Genomic DNA, 23992 nt, shown 5'->3' on the forward strand with positions numbered 1-23992 from the left:
CTCTCAGAGAGTTGTGAACTTGTCTCTATTATGGAAAGCTGTTGGGGCCAGTTCATTGGTTATATTCAAGAGGTTGTGGTCCTTGCGGCTAAAGGGATCAAGGGAGGGCAGCACGGTGGCTAAGTGGGTTCACCCTGTTCACGGTGCCGAGGTCCCAGGTTCGATCCCGGCTCTGGGTCACTGTCCGTGTGGAGTTTGCACATTCTCCCCGTGTCTGCATGGGTTTTGTCCCCACAAGCCAAAGATGTGCAGGGTAGGTGGATTGGCCACGCTAAATTGCCCCTTCATTGGAAAAAATGAATTGAACATAGAACATTACAGCACAGAACAGGCCCTTCGGCCCTCAATGTTGTGCCGAGCCATGATCACCCTACTCAAATCCACGTATCCACCCTATACCCGTAACCCAACAACCCCCCCCTTAACCTTACTTTAATTAGGACACTACGGGCAATTTAGCATGGCCAATCCACCTAACCCGCACATCTTTGGACTGTGGGAGGAAACCGGAGCACCCGGAGGAAACCCACGCACACAGTGGGAGGATGTGCAGACTCCACACAGACAGTGACCCAGCCGGGAATCGAACCTGGGACCCTGGAGCTGTGAAGCATTTATGCTAACCACCATGCTACCCTGCTACCAATTGGGTACTCTAAATTTATTTTTACATTTTTTTTAAAAAGGGGGATCAAGGGGTGTGGAGAGAAAGTGGGAGTGGGATACTGAATTTGCATGATCAGCCATGATCATATTAAATGGTGTGCTCCAAGGGCCGAATGGCCTAGTCCTGCACCTATTTTCTATGTTTTTAAATCTATAGAATTCTAACAGAACTAGACAGGAAGGATGTTCCCGATGACCGGGGAGTCCAGAACCAGGGGTCACATGGGAGCCAACGGGACTCCAGGGAACTTACAGGGAAGGGAGGGAGAAGGCCAGAGAGAGAGAGGAGGGGGAGGCTGGAAAAAGGCCAAAACAGATATCGGGCGCCTCGAGCAAGGCCACAAGAAATGGAACTCCCAAAGAATCAATGAAAATCAGATTGGGGGGGGGGGGGGGTGATATACCGGACAATCTCTGCAGGTCTGACAGCATCTGTGGAGAGAAAAGGGAGCTAACATTTCGAGTCTGGATGACTCTTTGTCAAAGCTGGAGAGATCTGGAAATGGGGTCAGATTTATACTGTAGTGGGGGGATGGGTGTGGAGCGGTGGGGCTGGATAGGGACCAGTGATGGATGGAGATTGACAAAGATTTCAAGGACAGAAGACAAAAGTAATGTAAATGCAAGTGATTAATGCTGAGAAGGGACTGATAGTGGCACATAAAGAGATTATAATGTGTGTGTTACCTTAGGAAAAAAGGTAATTACATAAAAAGCCCATCTTTCTGATCTTTGCTTACTTCTGTGGAAAAAAAAGAACTTTTCTTGCAGGAAGGGCTCTTGCTTCTGTAAACATGAAATGATTTTTTTTTTTTTAAAGACACTTGACTATTTTCAACTATAGATAAAGCAATTTGTACACACCTGTATGAGATCTTTAGTGTACAGCACAATCGAAAGTGATTCAAATTTGAAATCAAACTTCAGAGTCTCATAAGGTTCAGGTTTATTTTTGGATTCCATATGGGTCGAATCACTTGCTTTCTGTGGACTACCTGTAAATTAAATATGGAATTCATTAATAACAACTTCTTGGCTAAAGCCCTAATGATGCAAGTACAACAAATGTGCCAAGTTAGGCATCAAAACAAGCCTCATCTAACACTATTTTCTCAGGAGGCGGTATTTCGTCCAATTGCTGGAAATTATTCTACTTACCCCGGCCTAATTTTGTGTTGGATTGATTCAATCCTCAGCATTCCTGCCTCAGCTACTGAGTTCAAAGCTCCCGATGCAAAGTCATAATCAAATCTGATTCTCCAGTCCAGTACTGAGGGAGTGCTGCATTATTACCTTTTTCTCACTTTGAGAAAATAAACAGAGGTCCTATCGGCCTCGTCTGGGGGTGAAGTAAGAATCGCGCACTGCTCCTTGAAGGATGGCCGAATATTTCTTCTTCACCAAATGGCGAATAGAAATTGAAATTGCGTGGTTCTTCATCTCATTGCTTTTCTGGGATCCTGCTGTTACAATTGTAACTGTTGGATTGACCAAGGTAACAGTGACTGTATTTCAATATTACAAAAAGCACTCTGAAACGTTTGAGGAGATAACAAACCAAGATCCTTTAGTTTTAAGTGAATGCCTTTGGTGATAAAGAACAAAGAAAAGTACAGCACAGGAACAGGCCCTTTGTCCCTCCAAGCCTGTGCCAACCATGCTGCTCGTCTGAACTAAAACCTTCTACACTTCCAGGGCCCGTGTCCCTCTATTCCCATCCTATTCATGTATTTGTCAAGATGTCCCTTAAATGTCACTATCGTAGAATACTCTATGGATCTTAATAAACAATCTAACAATCTACCACAGAGACCAATATAGAGGAATACAGATGGCTAAGATTCTTGGCCCTGACTGATCTTACACAAAGAGATCAGAGTGCGCTATGATTATAACCTCAAGGTCACTGGGCTGGAGAAGGAGATGCTACAGTCAGAACTCCAGATCCTGGTTGCTGCCTGATGAAAATAGACAATGTAAACACGGGTAGCACGGTAGCACAGTGGTTAACACTGTGGCTTCACAGCGTCAGGGTCCCAGAGTCCATTCCCCGCTGGGTCACTGTCTGTGCGGAGTCTGCACGTTCTCCCCGTGTCTGCGTGGGTTTCCTCCGGGTGCTCCAGTTTCCTCCCAGTCCAAAGGTGTGCATGGATTGGCCATGATTAAATTGCCCCTTAGTGACCAAACAAAAAAGGTTAGGAGAGGTTATTGGGTTACAGGGAAAGGCTTAAGTAGGTCGGTGTGCTGAATGGCCTCCTTCTGCACTGTAAGTTCAATGTGGGCAGGATCAGATTCCAAAGGACAAGAGAGTTGTCAACACCGCTTGGATTCATACGAGGTACTGATGAGCTGCTAAAATCTGTGAACTTGTAGCCAGCGGACATAACTGGCACATGAAATACAATATAGAATCCACAGAATCCCTACCGTGCAGAAGGAGGAAATTGCAGCCCATCGAGTTGGCACCAACCCTCTGAAAGAGCATATTGCCGAGGCCCACTCACTCCCGCCCTATCTCTAGAACCCACCTAACCTGCATATCTTTGGACTGTGGGAGGAAACCGGAGCACCCGGAGGAAACCCACGCAGACACGGGGAGAAGGTGCAAACTCCACAATCACCCAAGGCGGGAATTGAACCTGCATCCTGGTGCTGTGAGGCAGCAGTGCTAACCACTGTGCCACCCTGTCACAGTATGTGGAACTCAGTGGCAGATGGCAATAGGCCTGGACAGCTTTAATATGATGCACTACATGATGTATTTACGTTTGGACATGCTTTTTGTTCCTCCTATTCTATCCTCAGTTTCCTTGGGTCCACACTCCAAGAAGGCAAAGCCTGATCAATCAGAGCATCAATGCTCGGAGCTGGCCCCTGTGGAAGTTCTCAGGAAGAGAGGGGTTAATCTTCTTTCCTTGAACAGAAGTATCTGGCTGCCAATCAGGGTTTTGCATGGTGATCAACCAATATCAGGAACTCAGTGGCAGGTGGCAAAGGACATGGACCAGGAATAATAAGATGCACCACATTAGAGGGGCAGCAGGGTAGCATGGTGGTTAGCATAAATGCTTCACAGCTCCAGGGTCCCAGGTTCGATTCCCGGCTGGGTCACTGTCTGTGTGGAGTCTGCACGTCCTCCCCCTGTGTGCGTGGGTTTCCTCCGGGTGCTCCGGTTTCCTCCCACAGTCCAAAGATGTGCGGGTTAGGTGGATTGGCCATGCTAAATTGCCCGTAGTGTCCTAATAAAAGTAAGGTTAAGGGGGGGGGTTGTTTGTTTACGGGTATAGGGTGGATACGTGGGTTTGAGTAGGGTGATCATGGCTCGGCACAACATTGAGGGCCAAAGAGCCTGTTCTGTACTGTACTGTTCTATGTTCTATTATGTGAGTGCTGCTCTTGCAATACAATGTACATGGATTAGCACGGTGCAGCAGTTCAGTGGTTTCATTACTGGTCGTGCAAACCAGACCTGACAAATAATCCAGAGACGTGAGTTCACAACCCAGTATGCCACTAGGAAATTTCAATTTCAGTTAAATAAATAAAGCTGAAATGAAAGTCGAGAATCAGTAATGCTGATCGTGAAACTACTGATTGTCGCAAAGCTCCTTCTGGTTCAATAATGCTCTTTAGCCATAAGACCATAAGACATAGGAGCAGAATTAGGCCACTTGGCCCATCGAGTCTGCTCCGCCATTCAATCATGGCTGATATGTTTCTCATCCCCATTCTCCTGCCTTCTCCCCATAACCCGATTCCCCTTTAGCGAAGGAAACCTGCCTTTCTTCATCAGCTTCGACTTGCCTTGCAAGCCAAACCCACAGCAATGTGGTTCACTCCCAGGTGTCCTACAGAATACAGAATAGTATCACATTGCTGCAAAAACTAGGAGACCAAAATCACCGACTGTAATGGTTTCAAGAAGGTGGCTTCTGAAAAAAGGGACGGAGAACAAATGTCTAAGGCGGCCACATTTGTAAATGAACAAAAAACTGCAATCTGCTTTAGGGCATCACGACAGATAAAACAGCTAACCACGTTTTGCCGAAGGTATGATTGAGTCGGTGGGGGGGGATGACGTACCTTCACACAGGCTAGCTCCTGAGACAACAACTTTCTCTTTGATTTTGTCCGAGTCTTTGGGCCCTGCCACACCACCCTGGTCACCTGCAACCTCACCAAAGTTTTCCAGCAGAATTTTCATGAGGATTGTCAGATCATCCTGACCAACCGTAACCTGCAAGCAAAGAGCGACAAAGAAAACCAAAGCATCAATATCTCGCTTTTCATAAATTTCTTCCCACCAGTGATATTACGCCAACTAGGCAGCAGTAGCAGAACTCAACTGTTGGGATGCGAGCAAGGACAAATGATCAGGAGCTCGGGTACCTGGGACACTGACAAATAGAAAGCATACAAAATCTGACGCTTTACATTAAAAGCCACATGCGGTGAATTGAACAGAAGGGTTGAACAAAGTGCCATTTATGGCTTTCTTAATGCAGGTCTTAAAACATCTGGAGAACAAATATTTATCAATCTAGCACAAGTTTTGTTCCAAAGGTAGAGAATGGATTTTAAATGGGAGGCGAAAAACACAAAAAGACTACAGTGCACAGCAGAGACTGCAAAGTAGGAGGTTCAACAACAACAGAATGTAAAAAGATGGAGAGATTTGAAGAAACGGTTGAAAATTTCAAATTTAATACAAACGTACAAATGAGGTGCAGGAGTAGGCCACTCGGCCCCTCGAGCCTGCTCCGCCATGCAATAAGATCATGGTTGATCTGATTATAACCTCGGCTCCATATACCTGTCTACCCCCAATAACCTTCCACCCCCTCGTTAATCAAGAATAAATCTTCCTTAAAAATATTCAAAGACTCTGCTTCTACTGCCTTTTGAGGAAGAGAGTTCCAGAGACTCTCAACCCTCAGAGAAAACATTTCTCCTCATCTGTCTTAAATGGGCGATCCCTTATATTTAACAAGTGACCCCTAGTTCTGAAAGCTTCAATCAAGTTGCCTCTTACTCTTCGAAGCTGCAGTCAATACAAGTCTAGTCTGTCCAACCTTTTGCCATTAGACAACCCGCACATTCCAGTTATCAGTCTGCTAAACCTTCTCTGAACTGCCTCCCACACATTTACATCGTCCCATAAATAAGGAAACCCAAACTGTCCACAAGTACACCAGTATGGTGTCCCCAATGCCCTGTGCAACTGAAGGATAACCTGCCTACTTTTGTATTCAATTCCACTCAGAATAAACGATAATATTCAATTAGCTCTCCTAATTACTCACTGGACATGCACGTTAGCCTTTTGTGACTCATACACTTGGACACTCAAATCACTCGAATCTCAGAGCTCTGCAATCTCTCACCATTTAGATAATAAGCTTCTTTTTTATTCTTCCTACCAAAAGGGGCAATTCACATTTGCCCACATTACACAATATTTGCTAGATCTTTGCCCATTCATTTAACCTATCTGTGTCCCCGTGTAGCCTCCTTATGTCCGCCTCACAATTTACTTTCTAACTTACCTTGGTGTCATCAGCAAATTTGGCAACCATTCCTTTAACCCCCTCATCCAAGTTATTTATATAAATTATAAAATATTGAGGCCTCACATCACTCGATGGGAAAGACCCATCGCTGCCAAATCTAGCGAGCCAATCTTCAATCCGTGTCAATGTGCTACTCCCTGCACCATGAGTTTTTCGTTTTCACAATAACTTTTGATATGGCACCTTATCCAATGCCTTCTGGTACAGTACAATGACTGATGCCCCCTGTATCCACAGCACATGCGACTCCTTCAAAGGACTCCAGTAAATTGCTTAAACATGATCTCCCTTTCACAAAACCATGTTGACTCTACCCGATTACCTGAATATTTCCAAGCTTCTAACATATTCCCTCTGACAGATTGTAAGTTAAGTGGCCGATAGTTTTGTGTCTCCGTCCCTTTTTGAATAAAGGAGTTACATTCGTTATTTTGGTCCTATAGAAAGTGCGCATGGGAAATTGATTTTGGAAAGTAGGGCTATGGCGAAATTAATAAAATAGCTATTTTGCATCAGTTTTCACTAAAGAAGATACAAGTAACATCCCAGCGATAGCTGCAAGTCAGGAAATGGAAGGGAGGGAGGATCTCAGTAAAATTACAATCACCAGGGAAGCAGAATTGGGCAAATTGTTGGGTCGACAGGCTGATAAATCTCCAGGTCTGGATGGGCTTCACCCTCAGGTCTTGAAAGAAATGGCTAGTGAGTTAGTTGATGCTAATTTAACAAATTTCCATTGATTCGCGGAAAGTTCCATTAAACTGGAAGAGAGCAAATGTAACTCCTTAAAAAAAAACATTTAATTGCATAAAGAGATATCTTTCAGATTTGGTTTCTTCATTTGATGCCTAGATCCTCATATTGACTATGTGGAACTACTTTCCTCATCCTCCCTACATCATTGGTTACCACATGGAGCACGACAACTGAATCCTCCCCCTTCCATTCCAAGTTCCTTTCCAGGTGTGAGCAAATGCTGCAAACCCTGGCACTGAGCAGGCAACACAGCCGTCTGGACTCTCTCTCTTTGCTCCACAGAACAATGTCAATCCCCCTCACTACACTTGATTTTGGAAAGTAGGGCTATGGCGAAATTAATAAAATAGCTATTTTGCATCAGTTTTCACTAAAGAAGATACAAGTAACATCCCAGCGATAGCTGCAAGTCAGGAAATGGAAGGGAGGAAGGATCTCAGTAAAATTACAATCACCAGGGAAGCAGAATTGGGCAAATTGGGCAAATTGCCCCAGGTATCCAGGGGCAGCAGGGTAGCATGGTGGTTAGCATAAATGCTTCACAGCTCCAGGGTCCCAGGTTCGATTCCCGGCTGGGTCACTGTCTGTGTGGAGTCTGCACGTCCTGCCCGTGTGTGCGTGGGTTTCCTCCGGGTGCTCCGGTTTCCTCCCACAGTCCAAAGATGTGCGGGTTAGGTAGATTGGCCATGCTAAATTGCCCGTAGTGTCCTAATAAAAGTAAGGTTAAGGGGGGGTTGTTGGGTTACGGGTATAGGGTGGATACGTGGGTTTGAGTAGGGTGATCATGGCTCGGCACAACATTGAGGGCCGAAGGGCCTGTTCTGTGCTGTACTGTTCTATGTTCTATGTTCTACACTGTCCCCTGCTACCACAACATTCCTTTTTTCTCCCCTCCAATTTGAGTGGCTTTGTCACCATGGTCAGTCAGCTCATGCACCCTGCAGCCCCCACTCTCCTCCAAACAAGCTGACCCCGTTGACGATTGCAGAAGGTGGCACTCCTGCTTTCTGCGTCCCCTTACCTGCCTCAGCTGGTCACACCTTTCTGTCCCCGACCATGACAGACAACCCTATCTGAAGGGCTGTGACAACCTCCTGGTGCAAAGCATCCAGGTAACTTTCTCCTCCCTGGTGTGTCCACAGCTCAGCCTCCAGCTCAATGACTCTGAGCAGAAACTCCTCAAGTCACACAGTTATTGCAGGACGTTTGTCTTAGATCGCACTGGTATCCAGAAGCTCCCACATGCTGCAGCCACGACATATCCACTGTCCTGCCATCCCATGTGTTTTAATTAGTAACTTGAATATATTCAATTATTTATTTTCCGGGCAGCACGGTGGCACAGTGGGTTAGTCCTGCTGCCTCATGGCGCCGAGGTCCCCGGTTCGATCCCAGCTCTGGGTCACTGTCCGTGTGGAGTTTGCACATTCTCCCTGTGCTTGCGTGGGTTTCACTCCCACAACCTAAAGATGTGCTGGGTAGGTGGATTGGCCACGCTAAATTGCCCCTTAATTGGAAAAAATGAATTTCATAGAATTTACAGTGCAGAAGGAGGCCATCTTGGAAAGAGCACCCTACCCAAGGTCCACACCTCCACCCTACCCCCATAACCCAGTAACCCCATCCAACACTAAGGGCTATTTTGGACGCTAAGGGCAATTTAGCACGGCCAATCCACCTAACTTGCACACCTTTGGACTGTGGGAGGAAACCGGAGCACCCGGAGGAAACCCACGCAGACACAGGAAGAACGTGCAGACAGTGACCCAAGCCGGGAATTGAACACGGAACCCTGGCGCTGTGAAGCCATAGTGCTAACCACTGTGCTACCCTGCTATACCTAAAAACTGTTCATATTCACTAACCAAATACTGAAGTGTAAATGTTTCTCTAACCCTGCAGCGAATTCACTCAGATCAGATTGGAGCCTTAGAAAAATATACTTACATTCATTGCCTTTAGATCTCCATTGATTTCTATGCCAGGGATTTTGTGATACCAAGCCACAGCCAGATTTCGTTTTATTGTCAGCAGCATGTTGACTGGTTGTAAAATCTGAAAATCAGGCTGTGCCGAGTCTTTCTGCAGGATGGTTCTGAAACGGGAAGAAAACGCAGAATCCAAGAAATTAGACCAGAATGGTTTAGAAAACCTCTCTCCCCAACTGGGAAAGAGACGGCGAAACAATTGTGGAAAAACAACAAAAGCACGGGGCCACGTATACTCTAGATGGTGACGCTTTATATTGAAGTCGGAGGGCAGGCCTCAAGCAAATACGACGCAGCGTCCCCCCTTACTGCTGCTGAAAAGAAATACGTGGAGCTGAAGCTTCACGTCTTGCACCCTTCAGGGACAAACACAAGAATTCCAAATTTCAAACCAACAGAACAACTCATATGACAGGGGAAAAGAGTGCTGATTGGTTGGCAGGTCGACACTGATTGGTTGATTTGTTTCATGGAGCAGGCAACAGGGAAATATAGGCTCCCCAGGCTCCTGGTAATTTTTTTTTTTAAATCACAAGGCTCGAAAATATGCCTCCCTTATTACTTCACCAATACATCAGCGGCGATTACTGCAACGTGCCAGAGGACCTATAGTTCGGAGAACTGGACTTCAAACTCACCCAGAGTGTTGCTCAGAACATTTGGTCCTTTAAAATGTTGGGAGCTATCAGATCCTGCCAGAGGTGGGATGTCATCAATGTTTTTTTTATAAATCGGAGGCTTGAAGCATCGCTTTCTTCACCAAACACTGCATAAATGCAGCATGGTAGCACAGCGGTTACCACAGTTGCTTCACAGCTCCAGGGTCCCAGGCTTGGGTCACTGTCTGTGGGGAGTCTACACTTTCTCCCCGTGTCTGCGTGGGTTTCCTCTGGGTGCTCCGGTTTCCTCCCACAGTCCAAAGGTGTGCAAGTTAGGTGGACTGGCCGTGCTAAATTTCCCATAGTGTTCAAAAAGGTTACATGGGGTTACTGGGTTGTGGAGGTGTGGGCTTAGGTGGGTTGGTCTTTCCGGTGTGGACACGATGGGCCGAATGGCCTCCTTCTGCACTGTAAATTCTATGTCCATGTCTAAATATGAGCTCATATTAACGTCTGGAGAATGTTGCCCAAATCTGGTAGATTATCTAATCAATGTTATCTGCCCATGGCATTAGCTTAACGCTCTTCACGCTCATTGTGATCTAGAATTGACTCGCACAATGTGGCTCGTGTCCCCAAGTCACTTACCAACCGTGATCATCTCTCCCCCCGCTGCTAATCATTTCTTTGCTTTTGCCACAATCTTATTGCACATCCTCAGAATGGAAGTGAACGCCATTCTCATGGAACTGGTGTCCCATGATTTAAACAATTTTTAGAAAAGGAAAGTTAACTTTGTTGGGTTACGGGTATAGGGTGGATACGTGGGTTTGAGTGGGGTGATCATTGCTCGGCACAACATCGAGGGCCGAAGGGCCTGTTCTGTGCTGTACTGTTCTATGTTCTATGAGACAGGGCAGTGAAGGTCGTGTCTCACTAATTTGATACGAGTTTTTCGAGGCGGTCACAAAGATGATTGATGCAGGTAGGGCAGTGCATGTTGTCTATATGGACTTCAGTAAGGCCTTTGACAAGGTCCCTCATGGCAAAAGGTGAAGTCACACAGGATAAGAGGTGAGGTGGCAAGATGGATACAGAACTGGCTAGGTCATAGAAGGCAGAGAGTAGCAATGGGAGGGTGCTTTTCAGATTAGAGGGCTGTGATTAGTGGTGTTCCTCAGGGATCAGTGCTGGGACCTTTGCTGTTCGTAGTATATATAAATGATTTGGAGGAAAATGTAACTGGTCTGATTAGTAAGTTTGCGGACGACACAAAGGTTGGTGGAATTGTGGTTAGCGTTGAGAACTGTCAGAGGCTACAGCATAATTTAGATTGTTTGGAGACTTGGGCGGAGAGATGGCAGATGGAGTTTAATCCTGACAAATGTCACGTAATGCATTTTGGAAGGTCTAATACAGGTAGGGAATATACAGTGAATGGTAGAACCCTTAAGAGTATTGACAGTTAGAGAGTTCTTGGTGTACAGGTCCACAGGTCACTGAAAGGGGTAACACCGGTGGAGAAGGTAGTCAAGAAGGCATACGGCATGCTTGCCTTCATTGGCCGGGGCATTGAGTATAAAAATTGGCAAGTTATGTTGCAGCTCTTTAGAACCTTAGTTTGGCCACACTTGGAGTACAGTGTTCAATTCTGGTCGCCACACTACCAGAAAGATGTGGAGACTTTAGAGAGGGTGCAGAAGAGATTTACCAGGGCATTAGCTATGAGGAGAGGTTGAATAAACTTGGTTTGTTCACACTGGAACGAAGGAGGTTGAGGGGCGACCTGATAGAGGTCTACAAAATTATGAAGGGCAGAGACAGAGTGGATAGTCAGAGACTTTTTCCCAGGGTAGAGGGGTCAATTACTAGGGGGCATAGATTTAAGGTATGAGGGGCAAGGTTTAGAGGAGATGTACGAGGCAAGTTTTTTTTACACAGAGGGTAGTGGGTGCCTGGAACTCGCTGCCGGAGGAGGTGGTGGAAGCAGGGACGATAGTGACATTTAAGGGGCATCTTGACAAATACACAAATAGGATGGGAATAGAGGGATGCGGACCCCGGTATGCTACCATTTGAATTTAGACGGGCAGCATGGTCGGCGCAGGCTTGGAGGGCCGTAGGGCCTGTTCCTGTGCTGTACTTTTCTTTGTTCTTTAAAAAATCATAAAATAAGTAAAAATTCAAGGGAACATCACAGGGATAATGGAAAGCACCTCTCCCCTATTCCCCAACAACTAATTGAGTAAAGTAGGAATAGGATTCAATTCCCATGCGGGCTAGATTACGACCACGGGATTAATTGTTCCTAGTGCATCTTACCGGGACAGCTTCAGCTGTGTTAGTTGAACCTCCATGATATCCACCACAGGTGGCAGTGTGCACCCTTCAGCAGAGATCAGAGTGAATCTATTCTGAACGGTAATCAAACCCAAATCTGCCACCACAGCGTTCATGGAGATGGAGGACTCTGGGATGATGATGACTGGAGCTTTCAAATTGATGTCCATTGCCAGTCGGAAACTCTTCTGAGCAAAATCCTTCACGCTAGAGGCTGCTTTTTCTGCAGCCTGCGCTGTGGCAGCGCTTAACGCTTCCTTGGCCGCTTGGAAGTTGTCGAAGAAGTTCTGTTGGACATTTCAACAAATAGAGGGAGCATCAGTCTATTTTATATAAAATCCACAAAAAAAATTCTCCCCATGGATAAACAGAGAGAAATGTAAGCCAGTGGTCGGAACACAATACTCTGCTTCAATCAGTATTTTCACAATAGGTCATTCAAATCAAACATTTACCATCCCACAGCCCAGCACTAACAGCTGTCGCAATCATAGAATCACAGAATGTACAGTGCAGAAGGAGGCCATTCGGCCCATTGAGTCTGCACAGGCCCTTGCAAAGAGCACCCTACTCAAGCCCGAATCTCTACCTTATCCCTGTAACCCAGTCACCCCCACTTAACCTTTTTGGGACACTAAGGGCAATTTAGCATGGTCAAAACACCTAACCTGCACATCTTTGGACTTTGGGAGGAAACCGGAGCACCCGGAGGAAACCCACGCAGACACGGGGAGGATGTGCAGACTCCGTACAGACAGTGACCCAGCGGGGAATCAAACCTGGGACCCTGGAGCTGTGAGCAACTGTGTTAACTACAATGCTACCGTGCTGCCCATTAAAATGTTACAGCACATTGGGCCCATTTTGCCGATGCCGGGCCGAGGACACCCAGGTCCCCTTTCTAATCCCACCTTCCCGCACCTCTCCATTGTCCTGTGGCTTGGAGCACTTAAGGTGCAGTTCCAGGTACTTCTTCCAAGAGAATAGGGTCTCTGCCTCCACCACCAACTCGGACAGCAAATCCCAGACTCCCACTGCCCTCTGCATAAAAAATTCTTCCTCATGTCCCCTCCACACCTTCTGCCACTTATCTTGAATCTATGTCCCCTGGTTTTAGAATTCTCCACCAAGGGAAACAATTTTATCCAGTCCTCTATCTCTTTCCCTCACACTTTCTTGCACCTCAATTAAGTCACCCCTCAGCCTTCTTTGTTCGAAGGAAAATAACCACAACCTCTCCAATCTCTCCTCGTAGCCACATTTTCCAGCCCTGGTAACATGCTTGTCAACCTGAATTTGTTCACCTTGTTCGAACAAGTGATACTTTGAAGGATTTGAGTGGAGTCGGAGGAGCAGAATTCTCAATGGTGTGTATCTGTGAAGGAGATTCCAGTGAAGGAAGGGAGAGGCAAGGCCATGGGATTTTTTAAAAATGAGAATAAAAATGTTAAAATCTTATAAGTGTTGCTGCACTATGACCCCAAGTCGGGCCACACGCGTCGCGAGCCAGACTTGACGCAAGTTGGGAGGACACTGGTTAGCAGAGTTTTCAATATGATCGGGTTTAGGGAGGGTGGTAGGTAGCATGGTGGTTGTTGGGTTACGGGTATAGGGTGGGTACGTGGGTTTGAGTAGGGTGATCATTGCTCGGCACAACATCGAGGGCCGAAGGGCCTGTTCTGTGCTGTTCTATGTTCTAGGTTAGGGTCAGGAATTCATTAGAATACAGGAAGCACTATTAAAGTTGCAGTTTTATTTCTGAAAAGTGCAGCTTTAAATGAAAGGACTGTAAGTGAATCAGATGAAAACCAATGTAAAAGCTGGAGTTAGGTTCTGTAGGACCTCCATTATCCGAAATAAAATAAGACTTCCCCTGCAAGTTGAAATGCTTTACATTGTAAATTCCTATACTGGTAAACAAAATAATTTTTTAAACAAAAAACTTGAAATATAAAATAAATGTGCTAACTCCCTCAGTTCATGCTGGGCGCCTCTCCTGCCAAGAGGCAGGAACTCTGGAGATGAGCAACGAGAGGTATGGTGATATGCTTTATATTGAAAGTGGTAAGCTGTGAACCAGAGGGCCCGCAGCAGGAGGAAGGGTCAGGCCAGCAAAGGAGGCCAAAGTCCGGAGGGACAGCAATGAGGGGGAGGGTCAAGGAGCAGCAGAGACTGGGACCCTGAGGGTCAGCAATGAGAGGGAGGGTCAAGGAGCACCAGAGACTGAATTGGAGGGTCAAAGAGCAGCAAAACGTGAACTGGAGGGTCAAAGAGCAGCAGAGACTGTGAATTGGAGGGTGAAAGAGCAGCAGAGACTGTGAATTGGAGGGTCAAAGAGCAGCAGAGACTGAACTGGAGGGTCAAAGAGCAGCAGAGACTGTGAATTGGAGGGTCAAAGAGCAGCAGAGACTGTGAATCGGAGGGTCAAAGAGCAGCAAAACGTGAACTGGAGGGTCAAAGAGCAGCAGAGGCTGTGAATTGGAGGATCAAAGAGCAGCAGAGACTGTGAATTGGAGGGTCAGCAATGAGAGGGAGGGTCAAGGAGCAGCAGAGACTGTGAACTGGAGGGTCAAGAGGCAGCAGCGTTTGAGAACTGGGTGGCTAGTAATGAGAAGGAGGGTGAGGTAGCTACACAAGTCGCTCTAAAATGGTGTCAATTGTGTCACATGATCCGACATCAGATACGGTATGAAACGACTAAAATAAACTCATGACACTTAAAACTTAAAACCAAGATTTAATGTAGTTTGAGGGTAGGTTTGCGTAGAATTTCCAAGCAGTATACTCACCAATAATGACATGAAGAATTTGTGTAGGTACATCAACTGAATGCAACCCACTTGCAAAGTCACTTCCCCATCCACTTTTGACATATCAAGGTAGTCCGCTCCCTCTGTCGCATTGCAACACAAAACCATCTTGAAGCTAAAGACTTCATCACCAATGATGGACACAATCTAATAATATAAGAACAGTCTCATCTCAATATTTCCATAATTGTGAATTCATTCTGCACGGAAACATTTCATAAAGTTTGGTTCCGAAGATCAGTCCGTTGAAGAACCAACCAGAGGGTAACACAGGCCAATTTAGATCTGGTACTGTGCAATGAGGGTTAATTAACAGTCTCGTAGCAAAGGGGTCTCTGGAGAATCGTGGTCAATGCATGATAAAAGGGTTACATACAAATCGGGGGTGTTAAACCTGAACAGAGGAAGCTACGCGGGTACGAGCGGTGAATTGGTGGCGGTAGATTGGAAAACTATATCAATAGATATGACGGTGCATATTGAATGGCAAACAATGATTATATTTAGAATTTACAACAAATATGCATTCTCTTGAAGGATAACAAACCCCATGGGAAAAGTGGTCCAAACACAACTAACAAGTTGAAGATAGAATGAAAGGAAGTGGTTTATGGTGTTGCAAAAAAAGAGTAATAAGCCTCACGATCGAAGGGTTCTAGAATTCCGAGAAAAAAGATCAAGGCATTTGAGAAACTGAAAAAATATGAGAGCAAAATGGCAAAAGGCATAAAAAGTTTCCAGAGAAGGGTCATTTTGGAATTGAAATGTTAACTTTGTTCCTGCCTAAACAGAGGTTGCCAAACCTGTTGAGTTTTCCCAGCACTTCCTTTTTTTATTGTAAAAGCTTCTTTAGGTACGTGATTAACAAATGTAAACACCTGGTACCATGAGGAAAAGAAACAGAAAAAATTATAATGGGGAGGTAAAAAAAATAGTAGAAGCACAAAAAGAAATACTCTGTCATCACAGTAAAAGATATAAGAAACGTTTCAATCGAGTGGTCAACTAAGAATCTAGTGAAAGTGAGGAGTTTAGGGATATTATTCCTGGTAAAGAAACAATTAATGGGGTTTAAAGTCGAGAAATCCCCTGGATCTGATTGACTCGACACGAGTGTTTTGAAAGAGATTGCTACAGGTGTGATGGGTGCATTGGATTTTCTCAATTCTGGGTCAATGTCCATGGATTTAAAGGCAGCAAACCTGATCTGATTATTCAGGAAAGGATGGAGAGAAAAAACAGGGGACCACAAGTCAGTTTACTTGACATCAAAAGGAGGGAAAATGCGAACTAATGAAGAGCAAAGTAACACTTAGAAAATCATAATACGAGTAAGCAGAGTCAACTCGGATTTATGAAAGGGAAATTATATTTGACAAATGCGTTACGGGATTTTCAGGTTGGAACCAGAAAGACTGATGAAGGAAACCCAGTGGACATAGTATATAGAACAGAGAACATAGAACAATACAGCACAGAACAGGCCCTTCGGCCCACGATGTTGTGCCAAACTTTTGTCCTAGATTAAGAACACCCCATCATTCTACCGTAATCCATGCACCTATCCAATAGCCACTTGAAGGTCCCTAATGTTTCCGACTCAACTACTTCCACAGGCAGTGCATTCCATGCCCCCACTACTCTCTGGGTAAAGAACCTACCTCTGACATCCCTCCTATATCTTCCACCATTCACCTGAAATTTATGACCCCTTGTAATGGTTTGTTCCACCCGGGGAAAAAGTCTCTGACTGTCTACTCTATCTATTCCCCTGATCATCTTATAAACCTCTATCAAGTCGCCCCTCATCCTTCTCCGTTCTAATGAGAAAAGGCCTAGCACCCTCAACCTTTCCTCGTAAGACCTACTCTCCATTCCAGACAACACCCTGGTAAATCTCCTTTGCACCTTTTCCAAAGCTTCCACATCCTTCCTAAAATGAGGCGACCAGAACTGCACACTACTCCAAATGTGGCCGTACCAAGGTTTTGTACGGCTGCATCATCACCTCACGGCTCTGAAATTCAATCCCTCTGCTAATGAACGCTAGCACACCATAGGCCTTCTTCACAGCTCTATCCACTTGAGTGCGAACTTTGAAAGATCTATGAACATAGACCCCAAGATCTCTGCTCCTCTACATTGCCAAGAACCCTACCGTTAACCCTGTATTCCGCATTCATATTTGTCCTTCCAAAATGGACAACCTCACACTTTTCAGGGTTAAACTCCATCTGCCACTTCTCAGCCCAGCTCTGCATCCCATCTATGTCTCTTTGCAGCCGACAACACCCCTCCTCACTATTCACAACTCTACCAATCTTGGTATCGTCTGCAAATTTACTGACCCACCCTTCAACTCCCTCTTCCAAGTCATTAATGAAAATCACAAATAGTAGAGGACCCAGAACTGATCCCTGCGGTAAGCCACTGGTAACTGGGCTCCAGGCTGAATATTTGCCATCCACCACCACTCTCTAACTTCTATCGGTTAGCCAGTTCGTTATCCAACAAGCCAAATTTCCCACTATCCCATGCCTCCTTACTTTCTGCATAAGCCTTATCAAATGCCTTACTAAAATCCATGTACACTACATCCACTGCTTTACCTTCATCCACGTGCTTGGTCACCTCGTCAAAGAATTCAATAAGACTTGTGAGGCAAGACCTACCCCTCACAAATCCGTGCTGACTATCCCTAATCAAGCAGTGTCTTTCCAGATGCTCAGAAATCCTATCCCTCAGTACCCTTTCCATTACTTTGCCTGCCACCGAAGTAAGACTAACTGGCCTGTAATTCCCAGAGTTATCCCTATTGCCTTTTTTGAACAGGGGCACGACATTTACCACTCTCCAATCCCCTGGCACCACCCCTGTTGACAGTGAGGACGAAAAGATCATTGCCAACGGCTCTGCAATTTCATCTCTTGCTTTCCATAGTATCCTTGGATATATCCCGTCAGGCCCGGGGGACATGTCTATCCTCAAGTTTTTCAAAATGCCCAACACATCTTCCTTCCTAACAAGTATCTCCTCGAGCTCACCAGTCAGTTTCACACTTTCCTCTCCAACAATATGGTCTCTCTCATTCGTAAATACTGAAGTAAAGTACTCGTTCAAGACCTCTCCTATCTCTTCTGACTCAATACACAATCTCCCGCTACTGTCCTTGATCGGACCTACCCTCGCTCTAGTCATTCTCATATTTCTCACATATGAGTAAAAGACCTTGGGGTTTTCTTTGATCCTACCCGCCAAAGATTTTTGGGTGCACTTCCCGCAGGTATAGTCAGCGGGGGCACAGGTGGTAGCCCTCACCACCCACATCCTACAGGAGGAGCATGCAACTGCCCTAGCCTCCATCCCCTCTTACCTTACAGAATATAGCTGGGATTTTGAAATAGTATTTGATAAAAGATGCTATTACACAAAGTTAGGGATCACTGGTTTAGGGGCAGCACATCAGCATGGATTGTTTTCTGCCTATTAACTAATTGTCAAACAGCAGGAAAGAACAGATTACTTCCGGTGGGCAGACTGCAATCAGAAGGGTACCACGCAGATCAGCTAACTTAAATTAAATTGGATGTGGGAACAGAATGTAAAGTATCCAAGCTTGCCGATGATATTCAGTGAGGTGGGAAAGTCAGCTGAGGAGAACAGAAAAAAAGACTGCAAAGGAACACAATTGAAGTGGGCATGACCATGGCAAATGGACTATAATGTGGACAAGTGCAAAGTTCTCCACTTTTGAAGGAAAAACAGTAACGCAGAATGTTTTTTAAATGGTGTGAGACTGGAATGTTGATACTCATAGGGACCTAGGCATCACAGAGAGTACATTACAGCAAACAATTAACAAAGCAAATAGTCTGTTAGATTTTCTTATAAAGTGGAAGAGTGAAAACGTCTCACTGCACGGATATTGGCAAGACCACACCTGAAGTAATGTAGAATTTTGTTTACTTTATTCAGAGAGAAACATATCGGCTATGAACAGAGTGCAACAAATATCCACGAGAGTGGCTCCTGGTCCTATTGAGAGACATTGAGTAGACTGAGCTATGAGGAAACTTTCTTATGAGGAAAGGCTGAAGGACTTGAGGCTGTTTTCGTTAGAGAGAAGAAGGTTAAGAGGTGACTTAATTGAAGCATACAAGATGATCAGAGGATTAGATAGGGTGGACATTGAGAGCCTTTTTCCTCGGATGGTGATGTCTAGCACGAGGGGACATAGCTTTAAATTGAGGGGAGATAGATATAGGACAGATGTCAGAGGTAGGTTCTTTACTCAGAGAGTAGTAAGGGTGTGGAATGCCCTGCCTGCAACAGTAGTGGACTCGCCAACACTAAACGCATTCAAATGGTCATTAGATAGGCATAATGGGCGATAAGGGAATAATGTAGAGGGGCTTTAGAGGAGTTTCACAGGTCAGCGCAACATCGAGGGCCGAAGGGCCTGTACTGCGCTGTAATGTTCTATGTGCTGTATTCCCTGAAATTTTGAGGACAGGTATTGATCTTATTGAAACATATAAAATTCTGAAGGGGTTTCCTCTCCCCGAGAAGCACAGAACTAGAGATCACGGTCTCAGAGTAAGGTGTCAAACACTTATGACCGAGGTGAAAATAAATTTAATGGACCGTTGGAATTCTCTAGCGAGTGTATGTGGACACCCAGTTATTTAATATATTCAAGCCAAAGAAAGACGGATTTTTGAATACCAAAGGATTTAACAGGGGCGGTGATAATGCAGGACGGTCAAGATAATGCAGAGAGCAGCTCAGTTATGATAATACTGAATGGTGAAACAGGTTTGAAACGCTGAATGGCCAACTGCTGCCTCTTAAAACTTGAACAGCATGATGACAAGGGGAACAAATTACACAAAAGAACGCAAGATGGAGCAAAACGTCCAACAGCAGTTCTGTCTCAAAATCCAACCTTGGTTTGCAACATGTAGCAAACATGAAAGGCTTCCCAAATAGAAATATTCCTGTAGTTATTGAGTAAGGGGCTGACACAGTCAGGATAGTGAAGTGCTCAAAACAAGCAGGTTGATGTAAATAAGTTGTGAAAGAACTGAAATTAGCACAACGTCGATTGGTTATGATTGGGTGTAAGCTATTAAAGGAATTGTAACCACCAGTGAAACTGTAACAGGGAAAGCACGAGTCCTAACAACTGCGAATGGTCAAATGTGGCACAATGCATCTCATAGCAAAAATGAAAATCACTGCATTGTGCATGTGAACTGGTGAGAAAATTCATACACGACTATTTTAGATCCTTCCTTTTACAATGTTAAGATATTCCACCTTAAATAAAGCGTACGACTTTTATTACAGAGCCTGATCCCATTTATCGTGGCAATGTCAGAATGCAGTAATGGAGTGATTTATCACTGGAGTTCTATCCCAGAGCCTGAACTAATAATCCGGTGAATTTGAGTTGAAATCCCAACAAGTCAGCTTGAAAATTAAACATGGTTTTAAAAAAAAGCCTGAAAACATAAAGCTGTTACCAGATAAAATAAAATAGCATCAGCCCCTCAGCTTGGTTGCAAAAACACAATTGATTTACAAACTTCATCAAGGAGGGGGAAAAAAACCTGCTCTTCTAGAGCCATACATGTTTCCAGCATGGAAACAGGCCCTTCGGCCCAGCTTGTCCAAGCTGCCCAGTTTCTATCACTAAGATAGTTCCACTTGCCTGCATTTGGCCCATATCCCTCTATACCCACCCTGCCCATGTAACTGTCTAACTGCTTTTTAAAAGACAACATCGTACCCGCCTCCCGCCTCTGGCAGCCCGTTCCAGATATTCACCACCCTCTGCAAAGAAATTTCCCCTCTGGTCTCTTTTGTATCTCTCCCCTCTCACAATAAACCTATGCCCTCTACTTTTAGACTCCTCTACCTTTGGGAAAAGATGCTGACTATCTACCTTATCGATGCCCCTCATTACTTTATAGACCTCCATAAGATCATCCCTAAGCCTCCGATGCTCCAGGTGAAAAAGTCCCAGCCTATCCTTATAACTCAGACTAACAAGTCCTGGTATCCTGGTAAATCTTTCCTGCACTCTTTCTAGTTTGACAATATCCTCCCTTTCTGGGTGGCCAGAACTGAACACAGTATTCCATGTGTGGTCTTACCAATGTCTTGTACAACTTCAACAAGACGTCCCAACTCCTGTATTCAATATTCTGATCAATAAAACCTAGCACGCTGAATGCCTCCTTCACCACCCTGTCCACCTGCAACTCCACCTTCAAGGAGCTATGAACCTGTACCCCAAGATCTCTTTGTCCTGTAACTCTCCCCAACTCCCTACCATTAACTGAGTTGGTCCTGCCCTGATTCGATCTACCAAAATGCATCACATCAAATTTATCCAAATTAAATTCTAACCCAGCCTCTCTGTGTTACATTTGTACAGAGGTGAAACTCCAGGCACACACCATGATGATTGGCTCTCAACTTCCCTTTGAAGTAAGCAAACCCCCTCCCAGGTGGGAAACAGCCTATCTTTACCACAGACTGAAGCAGTTTAGAAGGGAAATCTATCACCTTCCCAAAGCACCTGGGATCCAGCCGCCTAAAGAGCTCAAACAGAGACTTTAACTCAGCCATCTCACTATCCGAGGAGTACTCATTTAGGGTCACAGTCCACATATCTTTTGCCAGCAATCAGAATAAAATTGCACAGATGAAAACAAAATGGTTATTTAATTTTAGCACGAGCCCGCGTGGACTAATACGCTGCTCATAATAACTCGCACCTGTATCGAACAGCTTACCTTTTCGTGTATGGTCTTTGAGCCAACATCTGTAACTATGATATCTTTAAGTCGGGCAAAAACCTCTGTCTGCTTTGACTGCACAGATACAGATGCATCCATACCTGGAAAGTCATGTTGAAAGGCCATCATATAATCTCAAATTTTATATCAAACTAGATTATTTTATCACGGAAATAAGCTATTTATCCCATCAAACCAGAACTATTTTAACTACCCATATTAGTAACTTAACAGTATAGTTAAAGAGCAATGGAAGCTACAATTAAAAAGAACTGTTTAAATGTGAAAAGGCTGCAAGTATAATGGTCTGTAATCTCTAAACTAAAGTTTAGAAACAATAAAGGAGACATCAACTTGCTGGGTGAATTCTGTACCATTCATTTGAAGTTTAGATCTCACAATGTGGCACCCACGATCTGTCAACATTTAATCTCATATAATCACATTGCCACATTCATTGCTGGGATGTGGCCGTCTAGCCGCCTGGCTAGTCTAGCGTTTATTGCCCATCCCGAGTTGCCCTTCAGAAGGCGGTGGTGAGCTGCCTGCTTGAACCACTGCAGTTCAGGGAGGGAGTTCCAGGATGTTTCCCCAGTGACAGTGAAGGAACGCCGATGTATTTCCAAGACAGGATGGTGAGCGGCTTGGAGGGAAAACCCTTGGTGGAGTTCCCAGGTATCTGCTACCCTTGTCCTTGTGGTCATGGGTTTGGTAGGTGCTGTCTGAGGAACCTTGGTGAGTTACTGCAGTGCGTCTTGTAGATGGTGCACACGGCTGCCACTGCGTGTCTGTGGTGGACAGAGTGAACGTTTGTGGATGGGGAGCAATCAAGCGGGGCTGATTTGGATGGTGTCGAGCTTCTGGAGTGTTGTTGGACCTACCAGGTCCCGGTTTAGCGCAGTTGGCTGGACATCTGGTTCGTGATGCAGAGCGAGGCCAACAGCGAGGGTTCGAATCCCGTACCAGCTGAGGTTATCCATGAAGGCCCCGCCTTCTCAACCTTGTCCCCTGTCTGAGGTGTGGGTGACCCTCAGGTTAAATCACCACCAGCCAGCTCTCCCCCTCAAAGGGGGGCCTCTCGTCACCAGGGACGATGGCGACTTTACCTCACCTTTCTTCATCCAAGCAACTGGAGTGTATTGCATTATACTTGTGCCGTATAGATGGGGAGGTCAGGTGGTGAGTTACTTGCTGCAGGAATCATAACCTTTAATCTGCTTTTGTAGCCACAGTAATTATATGGCCAGTCCAGGTCAATTTCTGATCAATGGTAAAATCCAGGATTCAGCGATGGTAAAGCCATTAAATGTCAAGGGGCGATGGCTTGATTCTCTCTTCTCAGAAATGGCTATTGCTTGACACTTGTGTGAGCACAAACGTTACTTGTCACTTGTAAGCCCAAGCCTGGATATTTTCCAGATCGTGCTGCATTTGGACATGTACTGCTTCAGTATCTGAGGAGTCGCGAATGGTGCTGAAAATTGTGCAATCATCAGCGAACATCCCCACTTCGGACCTTATGACACGAGCAAGGTCATTGATGAAGCAGTTGAAGATGGTTGGGACTAGGACACTAGACTGAGGAACTCCTGCAGTGATATCCTGGAACTGAGATGATTGACCTCCAAATACCACAACCATCTTTCCTTTGTGCCAGGTTACGACTCCAGCCAATGGAGAGCTTTCCCCAATTCCCATTGATTCCAGTTTTGCCAGGGCTGCTGGATGCCAAACTGGGTTAAATGTTGCCTTAATGTCAAGGGCAATCACTCTCACTTCCAGCATTCAGCTCATCTGCCCATGTTTGAACCAAGTCTTTAATGAGGTCCTGTGATACCACTGCGCAACATTGCCAAATGTAATCATACACAAATAAATGGAAGTCCATGGTGGCCAACATCCTCTTAAGACAAGATGTTTGAAAGAGGAGAAATGATATCAATTGGTTACCAGCTGATTGTACAGGCTGGTCTTGGGAAGAGCAGGGACAAGGGGATTAATGGACAAGATTTCACTTTGTACACTGCGGATTATTTTGGAACTTGAAAGCGCATTTATCTAAAGCCCATCCAGCAGCAGAAACCCCTCGCTGCAGCACGGTCCAGCAGCCCCCCCGCAACCCACCCCCCCCCCCCCGAACGTGTGGAGGTCCAAAAGCCCCTCACCACGTTCCCGCCCAGAACCTCTTCCCAGCCAGCGGAGAAAAAAAAAACCTCTTCCCAGCGTCCCCGCTGAGAAACACTTCCCGCGTTCCCGCCAGAAACCCTTCCCCCGCTTTCCCCGCCCAGAAACCCTCCCCGCCGGTTCCCGCCCAGACACCCTTCCCGCGTTCCCCGCCCAGAAACCCTTCACCCCGGCGTTCACGCCCAGGAAACCCCTCACCAGCGTTCCCGCCCAGAAACCCTCACGCCACCGCGTTCCCGCCCGAGAAACCCGTCCCCGCGTTGTCCCGCCGAG

The 23992-nt window shown here is 45.5% G+C and overlaps 1 protein-coding gene across 7 annotated transcripts in view; it reads right to left on the bottom strand.

Moving 5' to 3' along the window:
* vps13c (vacuolar protein sorting 13 homolog C) overlaps positions 1-23992 on the bottom strand; it is a 368173-nt gene that overhangs the window by 127482 nt on the left and 216699 nt on the right. For all 7 annotated transcript variants that reach the window (XR_005458698.1, XR_005458696.1, XR_005458697.1 and 4 more), the window contains 6 exons: positions 21533-21636; positions 14709-14876; positions 11902-12206; positions 8940-9087; positions 4750-4903; positions 1531-1661 (listed from right to left, as the gene is read on the bottom strand). Coding sequence is in view for 4 of the 7 variants with exons in the window: in XM_038784422.1 (XP_038640350.1) it covers positions 1531-1661; positions 4750-4903; positions 8940-9087; positions 11902-12206; positions 14709-14876; positions 21533-21636 (1010 nt within the window). In the remaining 3 variants the exon portion in view is untranslated. The remainder of the gene's footprint in view (positions 1-1530; positions 1662-4749; positions 4904-8939; positions 9088-11901; positions 12207-14708; positions 14877-21532; positions 21637-23992) is intronic.

This window comes from Scyliorhinus canicula, chromosome 24 (genome assembly GCF_902713615.1).
Source record: "Scyliorhinus canicula chromosome 24, sScyCan1.1, whole genome shotgun sequence".
NCBI lineage: Eukaryota > Metazoa > Chordata > Chondrichthyes > Carcharhiniformes > Scyliorhinidae > Scyliorhinus > Scyliorhinus canicula.